The 22,546-nt window shown below is 57.6% G+C and overlaps 12 protein-coding genes across 12 annotated transcripts; 7 read left to right on the top strand and 5 right to left on the bottom strand.

The window, feature by feature from the left end:
- Positions 1-24: 24 nt before the first annotated feature.
- MVES1_002564 (uncharacterized protein) lies at positions 25-2,694 on the bottom strand (the record flags this gene model as incomplete). Its single annotated transcript, XM_056207391.1, has 2 exons — positions 25-2,337; positions 2,686-2,694. The coding sequence occupies 2 exons, from the start codon at positions 2,692-2,694 to the stop codon at positions 25-27; spliced, it is 2,322 nt and encodes a 773-aa protein (XP_056063366.1).
- An 8-nt stretch (positions 2,695-2,702) lies between these two features.
- Positions 2,703-4,928, bottom strand: MVES1_002563 (uncharacterized protein; the record flags this gene model as incomplete). Its single annotated transcript, XM_056207390.1, has 1 exon — positions 2,703-4,928. One exon carries the CDS (start codon positions 4,926-4,928, stop codon positions 2,703-2,705), a length of 2,226 nt encoding a protein of 741 aa, XP_056063365.1.
- Positions 4,929-5,122: 194 nt separating this feature from the next.
- Positions 5,123-7,930, bottom strand: DBP10 (RNA helicase; the record flags this gene model as incomplete). The annotated part of the gene is made up of 1 exon (XM_056207389.1): positions 5,123-7,930. One exon carries the CDS (start codon positions 7,928-7,930, stop codon positions 5,123-5,125), a length of 2,808 nt encoding a protein of 935 aa, XP_056063364.1.
- Positions 7,931-8,026: 96 nt separating this feature from the next.
- MVES1_002561 (lipoyl(octanoyl) transferase) lies at positions 8,027-9,745 on the top strand (the record flags this gene model as incomplete). Its single annotated transcript, XM_056207388.1, has 1 exon — positions 8,027-9,745. The coding sequence occupies one exon, from the start codon at positions 8,027-8,029 to the stop codon at positions 9,743-9,745; it is 1,719 nt and encodes a 572-aa protein (XP_056063363.1).
- A 24-nt stretch (positions 9,746-9,769) lies between these two features.
- On the bottom strand, positions 9,770-10,734 carry PPG1 (protein-serine/threonine phosphatase; the record flags this gene model as incomplete). The annotated part of the gene is made up of 2 exons (XM_056207387.1): positions 9,770-10,541; positions 10,571-10,734. The coding sequence occupies 2 exons, from the start codon at positions 10,732-10,734 to the stop codon at positions 9,770-9,772; spliced, it is 936 nt and encodes a 311-aa protein (XP_056063362.1).
- Positions 10,735-10,841: 107 nt separating this feature from the next.
- MVES1_002559 (pyridoxal phosphatase) lies at positions 10,842-11,772 on the top strand (the record flags this gene model as incomplete). The annotated part of the gene is made up of 5 exons (XM_056207386.1): positions 10,842-11,059; positions 11,086-11,164; positions 11,192-11,299; positions 11,332-11,488; positions 11,519-11,772. 5 exons carry the CDS (start codon positions 10,842-10,844, stop codon positions 11,770-11,772), a joined length of 816 nt encoding a protein of 271 aa, XP_056063361.1.
- A 296-nt stretch (positions 11,773-12,068) lies between these two features.
- Positions 12,069-14,672, top strand: MVES1_002558 (uncharacterized protein; the record flags this gene model as incomplete). Its single annotated transcript, XM_056207385.1, has 1 exon — positions 12,069-14,672. One exon carries the CDS (start codon positions 12,069-12,071, stop codon positions 14,670-14,672), a length of 2,604 nt encoding a protein of 867 aa, XP_056063360.1.
- A 173-nt stretch (positions 14,673-14,845) lies between these two features.
- MVES1_002557 (uncharacterized protein) lies at positions 14,846-16,264 on the top strand (the record flags this gene model as incomplete). The annotated part of the gene is made up of 1 exon (XM_056207384.1): positions 14,846-16,264. One exon carries the CDS (start codon positions 14,846-14,848, stop codon positions 16,262-16,264), a length of 1,419 nt encoding a protein of 472 aa, XP_056063359.1.
- A 378-nt stretch (positions 16,265-16,642) lies between these two features.
- MVES1_002556 (uncharacterized protein) lies at positions 16,643-17,128 on the top strand (the record flags this gene model as incomplete). Its single annotated transcript, XM_056207383.1, has 2 exons — positions 16,643-16,930; positions 16,958-17,128. The coding sequence occupies 2 exons, from the start codon at positions 16,643-16,645 to the stop codon at positions 17,126-17,128; spliced, it is 459 nt and encodes a 152-aa protein (XP_056063358.1).
- A 329-nt stretch (positions 17,129-17,457) lies between these two features.
- PDH1 (2-methylcitrate dehydratase) lies at positions 17,458-18,924 on the top strand (the record flags this gene model as incomplete). The annotated part of the gene is made up of 1 exon (XM_056207382.1): positions 17,458-18,924. The coding sequence occupies one exon, from the start codon at positions 17,458-17,460 to the stop codon at positions 18,922-18,924; it is 1,467 nt and encodes a 488-aa protein (XP_056063357.1).
- A 32-nt stretch (positions 18,925-18,956) lies between these two features.
- ERG7 (lanosterol synthase) lies at positions 18,957-21,135 on the bottom strand (the record flags this gene model as incomplete). The annotated part of the gene is made up of 2 exons (XM_056207381.1): positions 18,957-20,942; positions 20,971-21,135. The coding sequence occupies 2 exons, from the start codon at positions 21,133-21,135 to the stop codon at positions 18,957-18,959; spliced, it is 2,151 nt and encodes a 716-aa protein (XP_056063356.1).
- Positions 21,136-21,222: 87 nt separating this feature from the next.
- Positions 21,223-22,540, top strand: NAS6 (putative ankyrin-repeat protein; the record flags this gene model as incomplete). The annotated part of the gene is made up of 7 exons (XM_056207380.1): positions 21,223-21,225; positions 21,262-21,371; positions 21,402-21,436; positions 21,762-22,008; positions 22,035-22,178; positions 22,206-22,304; positions 22,333-22,540. 7 exons carry the CDS (start codon positions 21,223-21,225, stop codon positions 22,538-22,540), a joined length of 846 nt encoding a protein of 281 aa, XP_056063355.1.
- Positions 22,541-22,546: the final 6 nt, after the last annotated feature.

Raw genomic sequence — 22,546 nt, 5'->3', positions numbered from 1 at the left:
AAAAAGAGGGTGTCTAGTCTATCATCATCCACCCTGCACAGAGTCAAAGCCACTGGGGCAGCTACGGCCAAGGTTGCTCGAACCGCTGCGCATGTAGCAAATCTTGGCCTCGTGGCACTCCTTGGTGCTGCAGGAAGGCGAGCGGGGGCTGTTGCGGCCTTGGTACATGTGGTGGAGCTCCACAAGCGACGGGCGCTGCTCCATCTCGTCGGTAAGCGCCGCCCAGAAAGACGCATTGAGCGGCGCATCGTCGGGCCACACGCCGTCGTCGGAAAGAGCCACGGGGGCATCATAGGTTCCCGCTTGGAGGCTCGCACGAAACGTGCCGTACGTTTCGCGCGCCTTGTACAAAAGGTGCCAAATAGGGCCATTGTCGCCGACATTTCCAAACTCGGAAACGGGTGTGTAGTACTGCAGGTAGTCCATCACCTCGTACGTCTGGGGGTCAACTTCGTAAACACGCAGCGAGGGATTTACGTTGGTCAGGGGGGTAAGCGATGGGCCGATGAATGCCATGGCGCGGGCATCCTTGGTCTTCTTGCTCACTGAACTCGAGTTACCGTTGCTGGACTCGTAAAACACTTGGAATTCGTCCTCGTGTGTGTGCCCGAAAAAGATGTGTGCAATGGTGTGGCTGTAGCGCGAGACAATGTGGTAGAACAAGTTCGTAGGGTTGTCCAGTGCATCGCGGCCGCTCCAGCCAGTAAGCACGTGTGCAATGATCCAAACGCGCTCGTTCCTGTCTTCGGCTTCCTGCAGCTCGTCGGTGAGCCAACGCAGCATACCGCTGCGGTCGGGGTTGGACAGGTCCAAGTAGCTCATCGGATTACCTTTGTACCAAAAGTCGCTGTTCAGCGCAACCATACGCAAACCCTGACGAGGGCTAATCGAATACCCTCCGTAGTGCGTTTTGATCTTCTCCGTAATGCTGTCGTTGCCCCAGCCGTTCGACTTGACCAAGGCAGCAACGTTGTCATAGTCCCAGCTGAGTTGGCCGCTGAGATTGTCGGGCAGATCCGAGACCGAGACAAAGTCCGCCGGAGAAGAGTCGTGGTTTCCAAGCGCAACGACCATGGTCGTGTTGCCCAAGTGGCGATGGAACATGTCGTAGAGCGACTCTTCCGAATACTTTACAAGGTCCTGGGAAATGTGCCAGTCGGCATCGTGCGTCGCCAAGTCGCCAGTGAACAAAGCGACATCAAAATCGCCGCCCTCCTTGATAATGCCCGAGATGCCTTGCATGCCAGCGGCAATCAGCGACCAAGGTGGGTCGCAGTGGTAGTAACCATAGTAGCTCGCAGGCTCGGAAATGTTATCTCTGGGCAGAGTGCCGGCCTCAAACACGGGCTTGTCCCAAAGCGTCTTGTTGAACGAGTCGCTGCGGCAGCATTGGCCGCTGGTGCAGGCGCCTTCAGCGCCCACGAGATAGCGAGCATCGACGTGGAAGTCGGAGGCGTGCAGCGCACGCAGCTTCTTGTCTGCCTTGGGCCCGACTTTCTTGGAGCGGCTCACAACCTTGGCAGGCGGATGCAGCTGGCCATTGAACCAGTCGCTCAAAAAGTCTTGGGAGAGGATGTCCATCTCGGGTAATTCGCAGCTATTGCCATAAATGTACCGCGCGCAAAGGTAGTCAAGGCCAGGCGACCCGTCTTCAAAGTTGGCAAAGCTGAGCACCTGTGTATACACACCGCCTAGCTGAGAGGCGCCAAGGGCGCCTTCGCAACCGATATCGACGGTGGGGTTTTTCTCGTATTTGTACTTTTTGCAAAGATCGACCATGAGGCCAGGCACAATGTCGGGGGCAGCGCGAGAAACTTTTTGGCCGTACCGGAGGGCTGAACGGCACCTATCGCACGTCGAGGTCTGGTTGTTGTCGATGATGCTCTCCAGGTGTCGCAGTGCGTTCTTGCGGTACTTGTCCTTGTCGCCGACTTTGCTTGCAGCGCTGGAAGAGGGCTGCGGAAGCACACCTTCGGAACTCGGCGCGGCAGAGGGCAGTTTCATGGGATCATTCAGCGCCTTGGAATACTCTCCGCCGGTGACCTTGGTGATCACAGGGCGCGGCGCGCCTTCACGGCCAGACGGCATATACTCCATCGAAGGGAACTCCGACGTGGGAAAAGCAGAGGGAACCGTGTACACCGCCGTACCAAATTCAGTCGTTGTGATGTACGGCCTAACCTTCGCCTTGTCGGCAGCCTGTACGGGCCCGCATATAAGCAGGGCGTACACGAATGCAACGCAGAGAATTGATGCTTTCAGCATGGCCAAATGCGTAAACCGAGCAGCCGGGGGAGAGAATTCGTCTACAAGGTCTTCACCGTGTAGAGGCAAGTGCTCGTGGGAGCCCCCCGGCGCGACAGCTGCGTACATATAAGGCGTTCAGATTTAGTGGGCTGGTAACGATGCACGCGTTAATGCTCAGCTTTCAATGTCGAAAGGCGTTGTGAGCCAATCATGGATTTGTGTGCCGCACGTGTCAGAATTTAGAGTGTGCTTTTTTGGCGCACACGAGCACGAATGCTGTGCACACGACAAAAGGACAGCCCCGCATGGATATGCAGGTATGGGCATAGTTTTGGAACGTGCCTCTGGCACCCCTAAGTGAACAAGATAATTAGGGCATTCCAGATTGTACAACAACAAAAAAGTTGCGCTACAACTAATTAGCCTAAAAAAAGATACAGCAAGCATAATACCCCTCATCGGCTTACCGTGTCGTACTTGCCACCGCAGCGACGGCCTTGTACAGGCGAACCAGATCGCATAAAACAGATATTGGCCTTTTGGCATTCTGCGCTCGTGCAACGGGACGCGGTGGGAGAAAGGCGGCTCTGGTAGTCGGAGAACAACGTCACCAGGCTCGGTGTGTGCTCCATCTCGTCCGTAAGTGCAGCCCAGAACGAGCCGTTGAGCGGCGCATTTGTTGGCCACTTGGTGCCGTTGAGCGCGACGCCAGCGTCATACTTTCCGCTCGTGACTGAGCCCGAGAAATTGCCATACGCCTCGCGTGCGCTGTACAAGTGGCGCCAGACGGGCCCGTGGTTTGCATTAGAGTCAACGAGCGCGTCAAAGTCGTCCATTTGTGTGTAGTACTGGTCATAGTCCAGCACATCGTAGGTGGTCGGGTCGACTTTGTATACGCGAATGGCAGGGTTGAGGTTCGTGTACGGCGTAATGGACGGCGCAATAAATGCCTGCGCAACAGCGTGCTTAGCGTGGCGGTCCGCCGTGCCAGACTCGCCATTGTCGTTGTAGTAAAAGTTTTGGAACTGGTCCTCGTGCGTGTGCCCAAAGAAAATGTGCGCAATCGTGTGAGGGGCAAAACGGCTCACGATTTGATAAAACAGATTGCCCGGCTTGTCGAGCGCCTCCTTGCCGTTCCAGCCGGTCAAAACGTGGCCAATGATCCATACACGCTCGCCCGCCTCTTCTGCGGCGAAAAGCTCGTCGGTAAGGAAACGAAGGACGCCACTCATGTCGGGGTTTTCTGTGTTCACGTAGTTGTACACGTTCGGCACGTACCAAAAGTCGGTGTTGAGTGAAATGACGCGGAGGCCAGAACGGGGAGAGATGGAGTAGGCACCATAGTGCTTGCGCACCTCATTCTTGGCCTTGTTGTTGAGCCACTTGTGGGCAGACCAGAGGTCTGCAACGTAGTCCAAGTCCCAGCTAAACGCTTTCGAGGCCTCGTCGGGAAGGCCTTTGGGCGCCATTTGGTTCTCGGGTGAGGTGTCGTGGTTGCCCAACGTCGTCAACAATGGCGTATCGCCCAGGTAATACTTCATCATATCATACAAACTCTGTTCAGAGTACTCGGTCCAGTCGTGCGAGTAGCGATACAGATCGTCGTGTGCGACAAGATCGCCAGTGAACAGCGCAAGATCAAAGCCATTCTTCCCGCCCAGGTTGTGCATCGCTTGCATTGAGTTTGCCATAAGCGACCACGGGGTATCGCACGGAAGACTGCCCCAGTAGTTAGAGGGTTTAGAGATCTGGCTAAAGTCCAGGTGGCCATGTGTAAATTGGCCATGGAAGAGGGTGTTGTTGAAGCTGTTCGAGCGGCAGCACGCGACCGTCTCGCCAAACGTGCACCGACTTTCGGCGCCGACCATGTAGCGACCGTCAATGTGCAGGTCAGAAACATGGGAAACGCGGAGCAAGTCCTCGCTGTTCGCGTCCCACTGCACCTTGGCGCGCTTCGTCTCCCATGCCTTCTTGACTTGTGCTGACGCATGGCGCTTTCCGCGGAACCATTCGTTCAAAAAGTCGTCAGAAAGCTTCTCCGACGGCCATTCGCAAAAGTTCAGAATGGGAATCTGCGCGCACATTTGCGTCGCGTCCGGCGCATTGCCCGTCACGTTTGCGTAAGAAAGCATTTGGGTAATGGGCCCACCATAAACAGCCTTTCCCAGCGTACGTTTGCACTCCTGTTTAATATCAAGGAGGCCAAAAATGCCAAACGAATCGCAAAGGACGCCCATGATACCGGGAAGGATCTCGGGGTCGATGTGTGCGAGCTTCTGCAATGTTTCGGCAGCGGTGCGGCAAACATTGCAAAGCGGCTTTGAGCCTGAATTTGGGCGGAAGAGCTGGGCGGCAAGGCTGTACAGATCCCCGATGAGTTTGTCAATGTTCGCACTGCCAGGCACCGCTTGAGGCATCAGGTCCTCGCTCTTGGGCGGCGACGTCGGGAGCTGCCATGGGTTGTTCAGCTTGTCCGGAAAAACACCCCCGTTCAGTCGGGTCACAACAGGACGCGGTTCCTGCTCCTTGTTCTTCGGCATGTAGTACATAGACTGAAACACCTGCGTGGGGAACGTCGCAGGTCCAGTGTAGACGGGTGTGCCTGCGTTGGGCTTGGACGCGGCGCTTGCGACCGCGCCGAGCGCAAGACACACGACAGAGAAAAAGTATATGACAATCATTGGGGACAGCAGTATGGGCACACCTGCTCCCTTTGTCGTGTGCAATAAATAAAAAAATAAATGCCAGCTATTAGAAGCACAGTTAACTGCACGGCAGACTTTGGCGTGCAGCCAACAGGCGCGTCCAGCGCGCGATTATTGGCACGTGCGGTCCAGTGCGGATGAAATGCATACAGTGGAGTTTGCCGCACGTTTTACTTTTTCTTGCGCCGGGTGGGCCGTGCGTTCTTTTCGCGGCGCTTTTCCTTGGTGCGGCGCTCGCGCTGAATTTGAGAAGCGCTTTTAAGTTCGCTGTGCACGTTGGATGGCTGGCCCGCGCGGTCTTGACGTTGTTTGAGCTGCTTGTGGTATCCGTACTGCTTTTTGTCCAAGGGCTTGGGTGCCTTGAGCTGGGTATGCTTAAATCCACGGCGGTGGCTCATGCCGTTGCCGTCGTGGACACGCGCAGAGATGCGCTTAACCGATGCAGGCAAGTTGCTCTCGTCTTCGCCGACGCGTGGCATATCGATTCGCTGCTCTTTGCGCCACTCGTCGAACCGGCCGGAGCGATAGGACGCCGGAAGTTTGAGGCCCGTCTCAGAACGGATCATCTTTTGGTTGTCTGCCCCGGCGCCGTCGCCCTTGACGAACTTCTTTTTCTTAGTATCCCAGCGGCTCTGATTCGGTCGCTGATCGCTGTGACCAGGGCCTACATCGTCGCCACCGAGGCTGAACGCGACGCGGCCAGCCTGCTCGACAAAGGAGCCGGTGTTTAGTGCATATCCACGTTCTTCGTCAGCGCCTTGCTTCTTGTAGCCCATGTAAAAGTTTGGATCGCGGAACGAGCGGTCAGGTGCGGCGTCGCGGCCTGTGTCAAATACGGCCTCAATGTCCTCTTCTTCCGCTTCGCTCAGTGTATCGTCGTGCGTATTGGGCACGTCTTCTTCCGCTCCAGGCTGTGTGCCGCGCTTCGCTTCTTCGATAGTGCGCGCGCGCTGCTGCTTGGATAATAGTGTTCGCCGACGCTCCTGCATCAGCTGTGCCAGTGGTGCATGCTGCCCCCGCGCGCCGATCTCAAACACAGTCTCGCCCGGGCGGAAAGCATGCACTTTGGCGAGCAACGAAGCACGCGCGGCAGCGAGTGGATCATCGTGTGCGGCCATGCGCGTCTCGCCTTGCTGAAGATTGTATATGGCCGGCCTGCAAAGCACATCATGCACGCCGGCGTCCTCCAGTTGGCTGCCTGCAAGCGCCCATCCGTCCGAAACTGTTCCGGTGATTGCGCTGCGCTCGGCATCCTTGACCATGTCTTTGGCGCGGCGGTAGCTCTCCTGGCTTGCTTTGGGCTGCGAACGTGTATACATGCTATGCGCACGCTTTACAACGCCGACAAGGGCATCGTAGGCAACGGCCGTAGCAGATACTGCATGCATCGCGGTGTGGACTGACTCTGACAGCTCGTCGAGCTGGTCGCGAGGAAGCGTGCCCATCACCAAGGTATTTTGCAAATCCAACGCTTCTGGGCCCTTTGACAGCGTATGCGAAGATGTGAGCGGGCGCGTCAAAAAGAGCTGTAAATCAATCAGGTAAGGCAGCTCGCTGTGCGTGCACAAATTCCATACCCAGCCCGTACGGCCGGCACGCGCTGTTCTGCCCACACGGTGGACAAAGATGCGCGGCTGTGGAGGAAAGTCGTAGTTGATGACGTGCTCCAAGACGGGCAAATCAATACCGCGCGCGGCCAGATCGGTGACGATGAGCAGCGACGCACGCCCCTGTCGGAATCGGTTCATCTGGATTGTACGCTCCGTTTGGTCCAGCGAGGAGTAAATGTGCGAGCAGGCAAAGCCCATTGTCGTGAGCACGAGGAGGAGGTATTCTACATGGTGCTTGGTCGCACAAAAAATAACAGTTTGGTACGGCTTCAGGTCGACTGTGCCTGTAGCATTGCGCTTGCGTGGCTTTTCTTGGAGAGAAGCGCGGCGCCGTTTGCTGCCTGTGTCGCCCTCGTCCGCAAACGCGCTTTCTTCCTCGTCCGCGGGCACACCTGTGGGAACGTGAATTACATGCTGCAGGAGCAGCAAAAGCGCCGCGTCTTTATCGTTGGGCTTGACACTGAAGAAGGCCATGCGCAGCTCGGGACTGATCTTGGAGTCTGCGTCCAGACGAATCAGTTTCGGATTCGCGTCCAGGCCCGCGCGCGCAAATTCGACCAATGACTTGGGCAGCGTCGCGCTAAACAAGAGTGTCTGTCTCGCCGGAGGCAAGCGGCGCAGCAGCTCCTCGAGCTGCTCGGCAAATCCCATCTCAAATAGCCGGTCCGCCTCGTCAAACACCACGTATTCTACCGCGCGCAAATCCATGTTCATTTCCACAATCAAATGCAGCAAGCGGCCTGGCGTACCGATCACCACGTCTGGATTCGTCGCCATCGTCGCAAACTGCTGGTCAAGATTCTCACCACCAACAATGAGCGCCCACCGGATAGCTTCGCCACGCTGGTCGTCGTCGGAACGCCAACCGCGCGCAAGATCCTTGCCGACTTTGAAAATCTGCAGCGCAAGCTCACGCGACGGACACAAAATTATGGCCTTGACGCCGAATGTCGAAGAATGCCGGCCGTTGAGGCGATGGATCATCGGCACAATGTAGGACAATGTTTTTCCGCTGCCCGTTCTGGACATGCCGACCACATCCTGGGACGGCTGCGCCATGATGGCAGGGATAGCACGGCGTTGGATCGGCGTTGGTGTAGTAAATCCACGCAAAAGCAGGGATCGAAGCAAGGATGGGTGCAAACCCATGCTCTGGAAACTACCGCCGCCGCTAACAATCCCGCTTGCCGTCTTGCCTTTGCCTTTTTGTGCATTCTTCGCCACTTCGGCGCCTGCCTTTACATTGTGGCGCTGTGATGCCACCGCAATAAATGCTGCATCGTCGTCACTATCATCTGCGCGCTTCCTAGAAGCGAGGATAGGGGGAGCACCCTCATCCTCCGCTAAAAAATCAATCTCTTTCGCCATCGCGTACCAGCATGCACAAACGCCGCTGCCAAAAAAGTAGTGCACGTGACATGTCCTTGCGTCGCTGTCCTGCGCCGCGACTGTCCTGCGCCGTGGATGCGAGCTGCTCGCGCGCTGACGCCGCTCGTGGCGCCGCTCGCGCGCTTGCTCCGTGGACCAGCAACATACGATGTCGGCACACTCCATGCAAAGCCGCCATGTGCATTCAATACCGACTCTATCGCTGCGCAAAGCGCGTCGCTGCAAGCGTCTGCGCGCATCCAACACTTGCTCGCAAATGGACGTGTGCGTGCAGCGATGCACCATGTTGAAACGATGCTTACATCCAAGGATACCCAACACGAACACGTACAGCACGTCTTGTTCAGCACGGTGCAGACCTTGGGCAAAATGATTCGATCTCCGCAGCACCCAACGCCCGAATCACTGCGCGATACGCCATTGCATCCCGCGCTCGCGTTGGCGTCCATGTACGATACCTGTTCCGACACACATACTCTTTGGCCAAGTGCCGCATCAGCCAGCATGGTTGCAAGCATGGCACGATGCCTGCCTGCAGACGCATTGATCCCTGTCCTCGACGCGATCTGCAACGATCTGCTTGCACGTCCACGCGCCAACAACACGTCGCTGCTTTGCGCTATGATTGCTGCCTACGGTCGAGCACGGTGCCCCGGGCGCGGCGAGCTATTTCTGCAGCGCTACGTCGGCACCGGCCCAACGTGCGAGGCACTTGCTCCCAAAAACGCGCCCTTTTTCTCACGCAGCCGCGCGCTCTTTGCTCGCTGCGATACGCGCAGTCCAATTGATATCCCCTTACACGACACATGGAGTGCGTCGACGGCCATATGGAATGCGCTCATCCGTGCACGGACGACAGCAGGGGACATGGCAGCTGCAGCACTGTGGCTGGAGCGGTACCGATTTGTAGCACACTTGCCGGACACGCTGTGTGACTTGCACGCACTTACACGCCCTGTACAAAGCGCATCGCCCTATCTGACCCTCATGCATGCCTTCTCTTCCGGCGCAGGGATCCGTGATTTTTTTTTGCAAAGCGGCGCTGAAGCCCAGACTGCGCTGCGCCGCACAGCACTTGCCATGGACGCGCCGTTCAAGACTGCGGCAATCCACGGGCTGCTCAAGGCCGTGCGCGATGACGGCATCATCCCGGGCGTTGCCATGCTCAATTTTCTCGCGAGCTTTGAGGCTGGGCGTCAGCGTTTAGAGAGTGCCGCGCGCCTTGTCACCGAGGCATTTGCCATTCCAGGCAAGGGCGCGGTACGCTACAGGGTGCACCGTACGACATATATGCCCTTGTTTGCACTGCATGCCGCCGTCGCAGCGCAGCAATCTGCGCCGTTGCTCGCGCCTATTATGACCTCGCCGTTGCCGCCGAGCGCATTGGCGCAGGAGCTGCAAAGCGCTCGCCAAGTGCTGTGTGCGTGCATTGCCTACGTGCGCCGCGCAGACAGTAGCAGCGCTGCGAAATGGTGGCGCAAAGAATGCGGCACCGCGCTGCTGAACCAGGCGATGGATGCATTGCTGGCCGCGCACGACTACCCGGCCGCATTGCATGCGCTCGCACTCTACGATGAATGGGGTGTACAGCCAGATGCATGGATGCATGCACTTTTATGGCGGCACCTCGGCGCGCATACAAATCCCCAGCATGCGCTGGAGCAGCGTGTCGTGGCACAGGCGAACTATTTGCAAAACGTCTCCACGCCGGTCCCTGCTTGGGCCGAGGCGCTGCGTGCATGCAAAGCACAGGACACGGTGCTTGCTGCAGCAGCCATACATGTACAGGATTAAGGTAGATTGTAGGTATCATGGGTATCACAAAAAGTACTCGATCGCCTCGCTCCGCGGCTGGCTCGCCTGCAGCGGCCCATCGAGCTCATTGTCCGGCGCGGCCTCGAATATATTGAAATGGCGCGACCCGTCCGGCCCGACTTCCAAAATGGATGCCAGATTGCCACACCTGTAGCAATAGTTTGGCGCGGACCACACCGTGCTGAGCCGGTCGTCGTACAAGACATTGTACCCTTCCATACACAATTGGTGCGCACGCAAAATATGGTCCATCTTGTTTGCCTCGATAAAATGCTTTACGACAGACGCACCAAACGTATAGCCAGCGCCGCGCGGAGAGATGGCAAACTCTTCCTTGTCGGGGTCGGGGTCGGACCACACCAAATCTGCCATCGGTCCCTCGTGAGGGATCTCGCGAAACCGGTCGATCACCTTGATCTGGTCAATATAGTGCACCGAAGGTGAGAGGCCCCCGTGCAAGCAAAATATCCGGTCGTCGATGACGACAGACAAGGTGAGAAAGTCAAACATGTCGGTAAAGTACTGCCACACATTCGAGTCGGGGTACTTGCGCATACACTCTGCATAAAATCCGTACGTCTGTGTCACCGCACGGCTCTCGTGATTTCCTCGCACGAGCTGGATCCGCTGTGGGTAGCGCAGCTTGAGGCATGTGAGCAGCGAAATAGTTTCCACGGAAAACAGGCCACGGTCCACATAGTCGCCAAGAAAAAGATAGTTGGTGTTGGGAGCCGCACCACCGATACGGAATATCTCGAGCAAATCGTAGAACTGGCTTTTGTTAGCGTGCAGCGCGCAACGCACCCATGGATATCGCCCACGACCGCGACGGGGGCCTGAATATGAATCACGTTGCTCTCACGCATCAAGAGCTCCTTGGTCTTTTCACATATCTCTTTGAGTAGCGCATCCACAAGAAGCTGCTTGTTCATCAGCTTCTCAATGCATGCGTCCAAATCAAACGCCATTGCGCCGGTCGCAGCGTGCCGCAATGGAAGACGACGTGGCTCCTTCGCGGTGGGGCACTGCTGACTAACGCAGGCGGCGAGCCGCCGCCGCTTGCCTGCACACGAGCATGGACCAAAAAACATTGGCAGTAGCGTCTGTCGTGCTCGAGGACCCGCCGCTAGACTTTGCGCCAATCTCGTTGGTCCAGTCGCAGCTGGTCGTATTCGACTTTGACTGGTCGTTGGCAGACCAGGATACGGACCGCTGGGTGCACGAGCTGCTCTTGCCGCGCTTGCGGATCGAGTTTGTGGAGCGAAAATCGTCCATGCAGTTCACAGATATGTGGTGCGTGGGAAATGTACTTACACCAGTGCCTACCTGTTGCGCGAGCTGCACAAGGAAGGGTTCACGCGCGAGCAGCTTGAAGACGCGCTGCGCCAGATGCCGATCGTACGTTCAGCGCGCTGCTGACCACAGCATCCCGGCATGATCCGCGGCGTGCGAGCTCTGGAGAAGGCGACCACAGATACCGACTTTCTCTTGCTCTCGAATTCGAACGAGGTGTACATTGGTGTAATTCTTGACGTACGTGCAGCACAACACAGCGCTAACTGCAGCACAAAGGTCTCGCGGAGCCAAACCCCCTCTTTCGTGAGATTGTGACCAACCCTGCCGCATGGGATGCGCAGGGCATGCTGCATCTCTCGCGACGCGTGCCGCCGGACGGCCCGCAGCACAGTTGCAAGGTCGGCTGCAGTGCAAATATGTGCAAAGGTATGTACGTGTGGTTGCTGACTTCTATAGGCGACGAGCTCGACGCATACCGCAAACGCAACGCCGATCGCGGCTACCAGCGCATCGTCTATGTCGGTGACGGCGGCAACGACTACTGCCCTATCCTGCGGTTGGGGCCCCAGGATGTGGCACTGGTGCGACGCAACCGCGGCTTGGCCAAACGTATCTTGGAGGAGGGCAATGTGCAATGCCAAGTACGCTACTGGACCGGCGCCTGGGAAGCCGAGCAGCTCCTGCTGGCCCTCGGCGGCCTACGCTCATAGCTCTGTAGGGTGCGCCGAATAAAAGCACCAGCTGCGAAATTATGTCGCGCGTGCATCCGTATGCATCGTCGCGTCGCGCCAACAAGTAGGCATGCACGCTCGCGCGTGCCCTCGCGCCTCGGCAGTCAATCCACTGGCCAATTACATTAATGCAGTTTGTTCCGTTCCAATTAAAAAGACCCCCGCACATGGCACGAAGGCGGCAAACCTACGTGACATTCTGTTTTTTGTACTATAGGAAACTCTTTGGTCGACACGACGTCCCTTGCGGAAGCTATTTCTCGTGTCCGCTAAGAATGAATAGCGCTGCCCTCAGCAATGGCGGTGGACCAGAGTTAGGCCAATCCACTGCTGGGATCCGTGTCACCACGGAAGCGGATCACGCCAAACGCATAAACCTGCTAAACGAGCTCTTCTCGACGGAAACGCGCTATGTGGGCGAGCTATGCATGATTGTCCGCCGCGTCGCGGGTGCGTGGAGCCCGACCAACTTTCCGCCGCCGGAGCTCGATAGCATGTTTCGCGCGTCAGAGGTTTTGTACCGTGTCAACAACGAGTTTCTGCGCTCGCTCCAGGAAATTGGGCCGAATCCAACATCGCCCAAAGGCCTAGGCAGTTTGCTCATGCAGTGGGTCGACAAACTGCAGACGCCTTATACGCGCTTTTGCTCGGTGCGAGTGCATGGCTTGGATGCACTCCCGAATATCCAGCAGAACAAGGAACTTTTTCGGATCCTTTCCCAAGTCACGGCTGAGATCCCGCCCACGAACGGCGGCGTGTGGACGCTCGATGCTTTGTTCGACCTGCCCATTGCTCGCATTGGGTTCTATAAGAAGTTCTATGCGCGTCTCTTGCGCAACACCGAGCACGGCCGCTCGGACCACGCGCTACTGCAGAGTGCGAACGAAAAACTGGACAACATTTTCCTGCTCGCCCAGCAGCGCGCGAGTGCTCCGACACAGCCACCGGTGTATTTTCGGGCGCTGTCACCTCCCCCTGCTCCTGCTCCTGCACTTGCACTTGCATCTGCGTCTGCATCTGCCCCTGCACCGATACTCGCGCCGCCAGCAGCACGAGTAGAGCCTGCGCCGTACAAGCAAGTGCAACTGCCGCCCCAGTCATCGAACCCTATAGCTGCGCCGCCAATCGGCATAAACTCTTCGGCTCCTGCACCGGTGCTAAGTCACCAGAATCCTGCACAAAATGCATACGAGCGCACGGAAGATCGCAGCCGTGACCAAGAGACTGCACGCCAACCGCCTGCGCCTGCGCCTGCGCGACCGCCGCAGTCCGCTGAAAAAGAAAGCACTCGTGCGGCGCTTACCTCGCTGATCCCCCAACTGTCCGTGACGGAGCTGCAGGGCCGGATCGATTCCTCGTACACAATGGATATCTTTACCTTGCAGCCCAAGACCTGTCGGCTTCACATCAACCCGTCGACACTCACATTTCCCCGTTCCGTGCGCCTCACAGACGGTGCATTGATGCAGATCAGGCCTCCGAATGGCATTGATACCCGGACTGTAAATAACGCACGTCTAATTTTGTTCACGGATCTGTTGCTCATTGGCGAGGACATTGACCGCGCTGAAAATCCACTCCAACCGCCAAACGTCTGGCTCATGTTTCCCCCCCTTGCAGGCAAGTTTGTCGATGCCACGTCACATGGTGCGCCGCATGAGAACACTATACGGATCACCATCATGCGCCGCACCGAGTTACTCATTCGGCTTCCGTCCGCCGAATGCAAACAAAAGTGGCTGCACGAAATCGTGCTCTGTCGAGACTTTAAGCCTGTACAGCGCGCGGAAAGTGGATCGAGTGCGGCGCCGTTGGCGACGCTCCCGACGCCGTTGCCCGCTCTTGAACGCGCTTCGCAGCCGAACACAGTGCCCGACGAACCAAACCGCACGCTTTCCCTGCCTTTGCCGATGCAGAGCATGCCATCGCCTGCCGACATGAGCGGCGGCTCGCTCACTAGCAACGCTGCACGCATGCCACAGCGACTTCCGCCGCTCCTTGTGCCCAATGTAACAGCCAACGAACAGCTGCTCGGCTCGTCGCTTGTGGAACAGGACGCAGATTTGCGTTCTCCATCACTCCCCAGCGCCCATTTGACCCGCGAAAGCTCGCTAAATTCAATCGACTCTTTCCCCCGCATGCCGGCACGGTCGCGGATGGACTCGCCTGAGATACGTGTTGCATCGCCATTGGGCTCGCCATTAACTGCGTCGCCCACTGCATCAGTCGTGCCGAAGCCACTTGGCGCATTGGATGAAGAAGTGCGGTCTATGCGCATTACCAATTCTCCACTCTCGCAAAAGTTTCCCATTATGTCGGAACAAGCAAGACGCCCTTCGGAGCCGAGTATACCAAGCAATGCACAGCAGTCTCCGGTGCGGTCGATGAGCCAGCCGCGCTTGAATGCAATGGTAGGCGCGAAATTACCCTCTCAAACACTCCAAGAAGGCGGCCGCCAAGCAACGCCAGATTGGCTGCATCATGAACCAGCACCCGCCTCTGCTGCCCAGAAGCAGCGGCGTCCTGCGTACAATTTGTGTGCACAAATGCGGTGCAAGGTATTTTTGAAGCAGAGCTATGCACAATGGAAAGCGCTCGGGAATGCACGACTACGCCTATATCATTTGCAACATACCAAAGAGAACCAGCTTGTTGTTGGGAGCGACAAGAAGACGATCATTTCTACCATTGTCTTGACGAACGCTGTAGAACGTGTGGGAAAGACGGGGCTTGCCGTGGAGCTTTCTGACAATGGACGGCTTACCGGCGTTGTGTATATGTTGCACATGCGCAGCGAAGAGTCTGCCAATGGTCTTTTCCACCAGCTCATTATAGGGTCTAGCCGAACGCTGCTGGGGAGTCCTACACCCAGCTCGTAGCGCTGCATAGAGAAAAGGTACTGTATACATAGGCGGCAGCGCTAAGAGCATCTCCATTAACCCATCCTCCTGCCGGCGTGGCTTTTTATACACCAGGGCCATGCACCACGCGCTGCATCTTGCCTCCACTTTTTGTCCGGAAATCACAGCCGCTGACGTTGCATTGCTGCGCCATGGGGGAAGCTCCACAGCGCACGCCGGCGCTGTCGCCAACTACAGTCGCGAACGCACTGCATAGACGCACATTCTGCCCCAAGACACAGCCTGGCGATGCGGTATTTGCTTTGGACGACGAGCCGCGCTTTCAAGCACAAACAGCGCCGACGGCGCGTGTTGCTGCCAAAAGCCCCAAGCACTACGGCAAATCGTCCACGACCAAGACGCTTGATAAGCTTGAGCACTGGCTGGGCCTAAAAGAAGCTGGGCCAAGTACGCAGCGCCCCGCCTATGTCCATGCGCCACAAAACCACGCGCACAAACAAACCGCCCAAGTCGGCAGCGTCGCACATGCAGTACAGCAGCATGCGCCGCTGCACACGCACGGAGTGAGTGTTCTTGTGCACCCTGTGGCTCCGTTTGATACGCTGGAAGGAATTGCGCTGCGGTACGGTGCTGACGTCTCCATCGTTCGCCGAAGTAATCGGTTATGGCCCGGCGACGCGCCGCAAATGCGCGAACAACTGTATATTCCTGTGGAGAGCTGCCGATGGAAACCGCCGAATGCGGATATTCGCGTAGTGCAGCGGCGTGCTGACGGTTCGCTGCACCCACTGCAAGAGGAAACGGTGGCCGTCGTCCCACGCAGGCACCGTTCGACGCCCAGCGAGGAAATGGCGCGGCGTGTCAACCTACTTGCACTACCGAGCGGCCCCGAACACGAGCAGCAAAAAGTAAAGGGTGCGCCGGTCGAGTGTACCAGCGTCGACCCCGACATGCTCTCTTTTTTCGGGAGATGCGCGCCGACCTATTTGGATGACCCTGGCGAGTCGGGCTTGGACGATTTGCTACGTTTGCAGCAGCGAAGACGCGTAGAGGGCAAGTCGCCTAAACCTGCCGGCAAGCTCAAAGCGCGAGCAACGCGCCCCGCAGATACGCCCAATGACGAGGATACGTGGCGCCCGAATGTATGGAAATTCGGGGCAAACGGCTTCGCGGATACGCAACGCAGTGCAGAGTCAGGCGAGGCGGGCAGCGCTGCAAAACGGGCACCGATCATCTCGCGCCCAGCCGTGCGGAACCGCGCGGCGCACGACCAGACCGAGACGCGCAGTCAAGATGCGCCGTTGATCGATTTACAGGACACGCCGAGCATTTCGCACCCGCTTGAAGATATCATTCGTGGAGCACTGCCAAATTCTGGCGCCGCCGTGAACTGGATGCGGCCAATTCACTGGGGCGAGACACTGCCAGAGAAGCCTAACGCACCCAAACAGGATACCAGCTCGGCGATGCTGGACTTTTTTTCAGAGATGGCCAATGCAGGCGAAAAGATGGGCTCTTCACTCGTGCAAGCAGTGCAAGACCTGCGCCATATCTCGCTGGGGGATACGCGCAGGGCGCAAGCGGCACGGCATACAGAGCTCCCCATGTAGTATTGTAGAATAGCGCTGCTATTAAAAAAAGCGCATAAACTTGGAGAGAAACTCGACAAGCACTCTTGTCAGCTACACTTAAATACGCACAGCCCCCGGCGAAGACGCATAGGAAGAAGATAGACAGGTAGCGCACAAGCTTGGGCGGTGCCTCTTCGCGCTCTTCTTCCTCCGACTTGTTCACAAGCCCACGTGCCGCACCACCGGCACCGCGGATGTTTTGGGTTTCGCGAGCGCGCTTTGCAAATTTGGAGTTGCGCGCGCGGATGTCACGTTCGGACGGCTGCACTTAGCGTCGTTTGAGCACCTACCATGCTGGTGTTTGGGACCAAGTGTGCTTTGGTGCACGTGATGTGGTGCACTTGCTCCGCCGCCATCATGACGCGCGACGCGGACGATGGAGCGCGTGCACGGGTGCCAAAGAAGCCGCGTGTGACGCCTGTGAGCTTACAGGCGCGCACACTTGACCGCCTTTTTCAGGATCCAAGCAAGCCTGTCCAGGTTCCCGAGGCGCATATGGAAAGAAGCGTGCGTGCGCCCCGCGAGATTATGAAGAATGTGAGCGGCAGCACGGCGGGAGCGAGCAGTGGCGATTTTCATGTGTACAAGCAGATGCGTGAGCGCGAGTTTGATCGCATACAGATTATGGAGGAGAATGCAGAACGGGTGCGTACGATGCGCGGCTGACGATAGGAAAAAGAGCAAGCGGACTACGTGGCGCAGCAGCAAAAATACGCACAGGCCGACGAGCGCAAGACGTGCAAGAACCGCGCGCGGCGCGAAAAGAAGAAATTAGCTGCCCAACGTGGCAAACTGGCACAAAAGCAGGAGCACGGCGAGGATCGCAACGTTCCAGATCAGTAGACGTAGCAACTATATGTCATAGAGAGTGCTACGCGACGGTATACCCACGCTGCGCACGCCAAGCCTTACTGGGGACTGATGCGCTGGCCATCGATTGTATCGTTTCGCTTTTCACGTGACTGCGGGCACTTCCGGCGACGTGCGCAATCCAACCTTAGCACTTGATGCCTATGACGAGCCCAATCACTCTCTCAGTTTTGCGTGCTTCTCGTACGCAAGTATCGAATCGTGCACTCTTTAGTACCCGTGCTTCTCGTGCATTCCCTGCCGCCCGTATCACTCCTTCTATCGCTCGCGCCGCTGCAATCCCGCAAATCTCTACCCGAACCATGGCCGCTGCTGCAGGTGTCGGCAAAGGCGAGGACAACGCCCGCCCGCCTGTTGACAAGGTGATCCAGGACATTGCCAACTATGTCCATGACTACGACCAGATCACCGAGACCGCGTACGACACTGCGCGTCTCGTCCTCCTCGACTCTTTGGGCTGCGGTGTCGAAGCGCTCCGCTTCCCTGCCGCTGCCAACTTTTGCGGCCCCGTCGTGGAGGGTACCACGGTGCCCCACGGATCGCGCGTTATTGGTACCGACTACGTGCTCGACCCCGTGCGGGCGGCGCTGAACAATGGCGCCCTTATCCGCTGGCTCGACTTTAACGACACATGGCTCGCTGCCGAGTGGGGCCACCCCTCCGACAACCTCGGTTCGATCATCTCTGTCGCTGACTGGATCTCGCGTACGAATGAGGCGAACGGCAGCAAGCCGCTCACTGTCCGCGACGTGCTCACCGCCTCGGTCAAAGCCCACGAGATCCAGGGTGTGATTGCCGTGCAGAACAGCTTCAACCGTGTGGGTCTCGACCACGTCGTGCTTGTCAAGGTTGCGAGCACTGCCGTTGTCTCCAAGATGATTGGCCTGAACCGCGAACAGACCATGGACGCGATCTCGCAGGCATTTGTGGACGGCCAGTCGCTCCGCACCTACCGCCACGCCCCCAACGCTGGTTCGCGCAAGTCGTGGGCTGCTGGTGATGCGTGCTCGCGTGCCGTGAACCTTGCATTGCTTGTCCAGCGCGGCGAGCAGGGCTACAACTCGGTGTTGACTGCGCCTACGTGGGGCTTTTACGACGTGCTCTTCAAGGGCAAGCCGTTTGAGTTTGACCGTGACTACGGCTGCTACGTGATGGAAAATGTCTTGTTCAAGCTTGCTCCCGCAGAGTTCCACGCGCAAACTGCCGTGGAGGCCGCCAAGGAGCTGTACAAGCAGCTGCAGAGCCGCGGCAAGACGTCCGATGACATCAAGACGGTCAAGATCCGCACGCAGGAGGCTGCTGTGCGTATCATTAGCAAGCAAGGCAAGCTGAACAACTACGCCGACCGTGACCACTGCATTCAGTACATGGTTGCCGTGCCTCTGATCAAGGGCAGCCTCGAGTCTGGTGACTACACGGACGAGTTCGCCTCCGACCCGCGCATTGATGCGCTCCGTCAGAAGACGGTCGTAGAGGAGGAGCCTCGCTACTCGAAGGAGTACCTCGAGGCGGACAAGCGCTCCATTGGTAACGCTGTTTCGCTCGAGCTCAACGACGGCACCGTCATCGAGGAGGTCGCGATCGACTACCCTGTCGGCCACGCCCGCCGCCGTAAAGAGGCTACGCCACTCATTGGACAGAAGCTGCAGAAGCACCTCGACGGCATCTACAATGCCGAGGAGCAGGACACGATCCTCGCGCTCCTCACTGACCACGAGCGCCTGAGCAACATGCCCGTGCACAAGTTCATGGACTTGTGGGTGAAGTAGACACGCATAGCAACACTACAATGCTGCGTAGACTACCAATCCAGCTCACGCTGTGCCTTGCCTAGCGCCCAAATCGTAAAGCTAAACTTGTAGTTGGGGTAGGAAATCGCACAGTTGTGGTTAAAAATGCCCTCGATTTGTTCTTGCGCCCAGGACCCGTCGGGGCGCTGCCGAGCCATGATGAGCTCGACGCCGCGCTTGATGGGCTCCTGGTGGGGATACTTGGCATGGAGCAATGCAATCACAGTCCACGCGGTTTGCACGACTTGCGACGTGGGCGCTTGCGTATACACCTTTTGCTCGCTCGACTTGTAGCTCTCGCCCCAGCCGCCGTCGGTCTGCTGTTTGCTGATGAGGAATGCACACGCGCGGCGCACAGGCTCGCTGTTTTCGTGCGTCATGCCCGCATGCCGCAAACTTTCGAGTGCAAACATGGCGGCGTAGGTAAAGCATATCGCCCAGGAACCATACCACGATCCATCGGGACGCTGAGCGCGAAGGATGTAGCCAACAGCAGCGTCCACTGTGCGGTCGATCTCAGCGCTGCGGTACGTGTCGTACTGCTGGAACATGCGCAGACCCGTCACGACGCTCGTGGTGCATTCGGGATACGCGTACTCTACCATGATATTTCCAAACACCTCTGCAGGGTTGAGCCATTCGGTGAGCGCGGGGCCGTTGATGGTCTCGTAACTCGCATACCCACCGCCGGGATTCTGCATGCTCAAAAGCAGGTCGACGGCATGGTGCAGGCGATCCCACGAGACAGGGCGCCCCAGCTCATTGTGGCTCTCTTCCTGGAGCATCAAGACGGCCTTGAGCCCTTCGGCGGTGCAATCGCTGACAGTGTAGCCTTGTTCGCGCGTACTAAACGGCCATGCGCCCTTGGTCGAGAACCTGTACGCAGATCGGTAGTACTTGGGATTCTCGCGGATCTGGCACGCATCCAGCCAGCCAAGAATTCGGGCACAAAGTGCATGATGTTTGTGCTCGGCGGAAAGGCCTGCATCCACAAGCGCTTGGCCGATAAACGATGTATCCCATAACTGACTTCCATTTGTCCCCGTCATCATCATGCCTTGCCCACTCATCCACGCAAAATCCTTTAGTTTTTCGCGGTGACGTTGCATCGCAACACTCTCGGGGCCATCGACAATCCACCGCGAAATAAAGTTGAGCATCTTGTTCACCGGGCCCAAACATTGGTAGCCTGTGTTTTCGTCCTCGCGCACGATCAACTTGTACGCGGCTGCAATCCCTGCATTGCGCACAAATGCAGGGCACACCTTTTCGTACATGCCCAGCGCGGCAAAGAGCATATCGACTACGCGTGTGTGAGGCGAGTACAAGTCAGCCTGGCATACATTGTTCCGCTGCAGGGACCAGGGGATAGAGTCGTATGGCTGCACGTACAGCTCGTCGCGCAGCGACGCCAGCAGCGGATCCATCTCGGCGCGGAAGCGCCGACCGTAGAGGAAACCCATAGGGAGGTATACCATGCGCGTATGGATCCACCAGCGCCATGGATGGATGGGGACACTGTCGGGAAGCAGCCAAAGCTCGGGGGGGATGGGATTCATGCCTTCCCAGTCGTACACGTTCAGAATGGCAAGCCATAGCTTGCCCCAGCTTGGAATGCCAGTCGCACCGCCAAGTGCATGCAGTTTACTGCGCGCACGGATCATCATTGGGTGCTCGGCATCGACACCCAGGAGGCGCAGGACGGAATAATTGAGTGCTGTGCCGAATACGGTCGAGTGGCCCTCGATGTGAATGCCCCATCCACCATCCTCCTTATTCTGCCGGTTCCACAGGTAGCGCGCAATCTCGATTTTCCAGGGCGTGGGGATCGGCGTCTTGGTTACGTACATGCCAATGACAAGGCCAGGGAGCAGGAACATGGGGCCACCGTACTCGCCCGCAAAGTGCCCATCGCTCGATTGGAGATTCTGGTAAAATGTAATCCCGTTTTCGGCGGCTTCAAGCGCAGTTCTCGCGCGCGGCAAGCTAGCAAGGTCCTGGGATAAGCAATCAGGGAGCACGTACCATGTCGAGGCCAAGCCAGTACTCGTCTTCCAGCGTCTGAGGCCATGTGGCAATCTCTTCTTCCGTCTCCAAGTAGTGCCACACATGCCGTCCTACATCAGAGACGCAGAGACGCCATCGGCGCAAATCCGTCTCCCCAAGCGGAGGTCCTGGGGGGGGGGGCATTGTGGTGCGAGGAGCGGTACCGCGTTGTGGAGGCGTTGCTGTCACGTGTTGCATCGCGACAACCTTGCTTGCTCCCACCACCGCAGCATGGTACGTTGGGCGTGCGCCTGTGCATACTTACGTCAGACTGCGCTGTTCAATTTTCAATCGCTGCTCCTGGTCGTGCTGCTGACCATTTGTACATGCACGTACGTACGTGCCGTCGCGCCAGGACTGGTCGATCGGAATAAAAAGGGGTACGTTTGTGGAGTGCGTGGTAACGGCAGCTTCCTCGGCGTGTTTTACAAGGGTGCGCGGATAGGTACGTCGCGGTAATGTCTCACACCAGGCGAGCGACTTTCCCCATACTGTGCATTAGCGTGTTTCACTATGGCGGTGTATATAGTGATTTAACGATACTGTGCCGTAGTGTGTGGTGCAGCAGCGTCCTGTGCTGCCGTGTCTTGAGTACTGCACACACCCACCCTATTCGCATACCACGCGCGAGACAAACGCGCATTGTGCGCTCCAAGCGTTGCGTGTTGCAAAGTGGAGGTTTGCCCTGAGCCTCGACGAGATGTCCCAAGACTCAAAGCTGCATCTTGCGTGTCTGGACGGTAAGCACCACATCCTATACTCATGCGAAGGGAAAATTGACCTGGTGCAGCAGTACCTTGACGAAGATATCAGTGCTGCACAGCTGAACGAGCAGGATGCAGATGGACGTGCGCCACTGCATTGGGCAGCCTCCGACGATGCCAAACTTAATATCGCCAAGGCGCTCCTCAACACGGGCAAGATCGATGTGGATGCGCCGGACCATGGTGGATGGACTCCGGTGATGATTGCATCTTCTGCAGGCGCCAGCCAGATGTTGGATCTCCTGCTAGCGCAGTACGTCTATGCACCATTGACCCCAGTGGCGCGAGTCCCCATGCAGTAAACAACCGCAAGATTAGTGCACTGCATTACGCAGCGAGCAAGAATCATGCAGAGATTGCGCGCGCCCTGCTCGTCGCAGGCGCCGATGCGAATGCCCAAGATGGCGCTTTGCAGCGTCCCATGTACGTATCATTTCTACACTCACCTAGTCATCGCGCAGCGTCTGCAGGCCACAATGCAATGATCCGTACGCTGCTTGCGCCGCCACCGCGCGCAGATGGAAGTGCACACCCCAAGACGCGTGTCAAGTACGTTGCGCATACCCTCTCACCACAGTGCCGTCGACCGGCTCGGCAACACGCCGCTGCACCTCGCGCTCGACTCGGGGAATCAGCAGACTACGGCGGTGCTTATTGGCGAGGGCGGCGCGGACCGAACGCGCCCAAACGCAGACGGGATCCTTGCAGAGGAGATGGAAGGGGTAGGCGGCCAGGAGCAAAATCGCATCCGTGACTTTATAGTAGCATCGTTTGGCGCATTGTAGTGGCAA

Source organism: Malassezia vespertilionis, chromosome 5 (genome assembly GCF_029542925.1).
Source record: "Malassezia vespertilionis chromosome 5, complete sequence".
NCBI classification, from domain to species: domain Eukaryota; kingdom Fungi; phylum Basidiomycota; class Malasseziomycetes; order Malasseziales; family Malasseziaceae; genus Malassezia; species Malassezia vespertilionis.
This window is presented reverse-complemented; position numbering and strand designations above follow the sequence as displayed.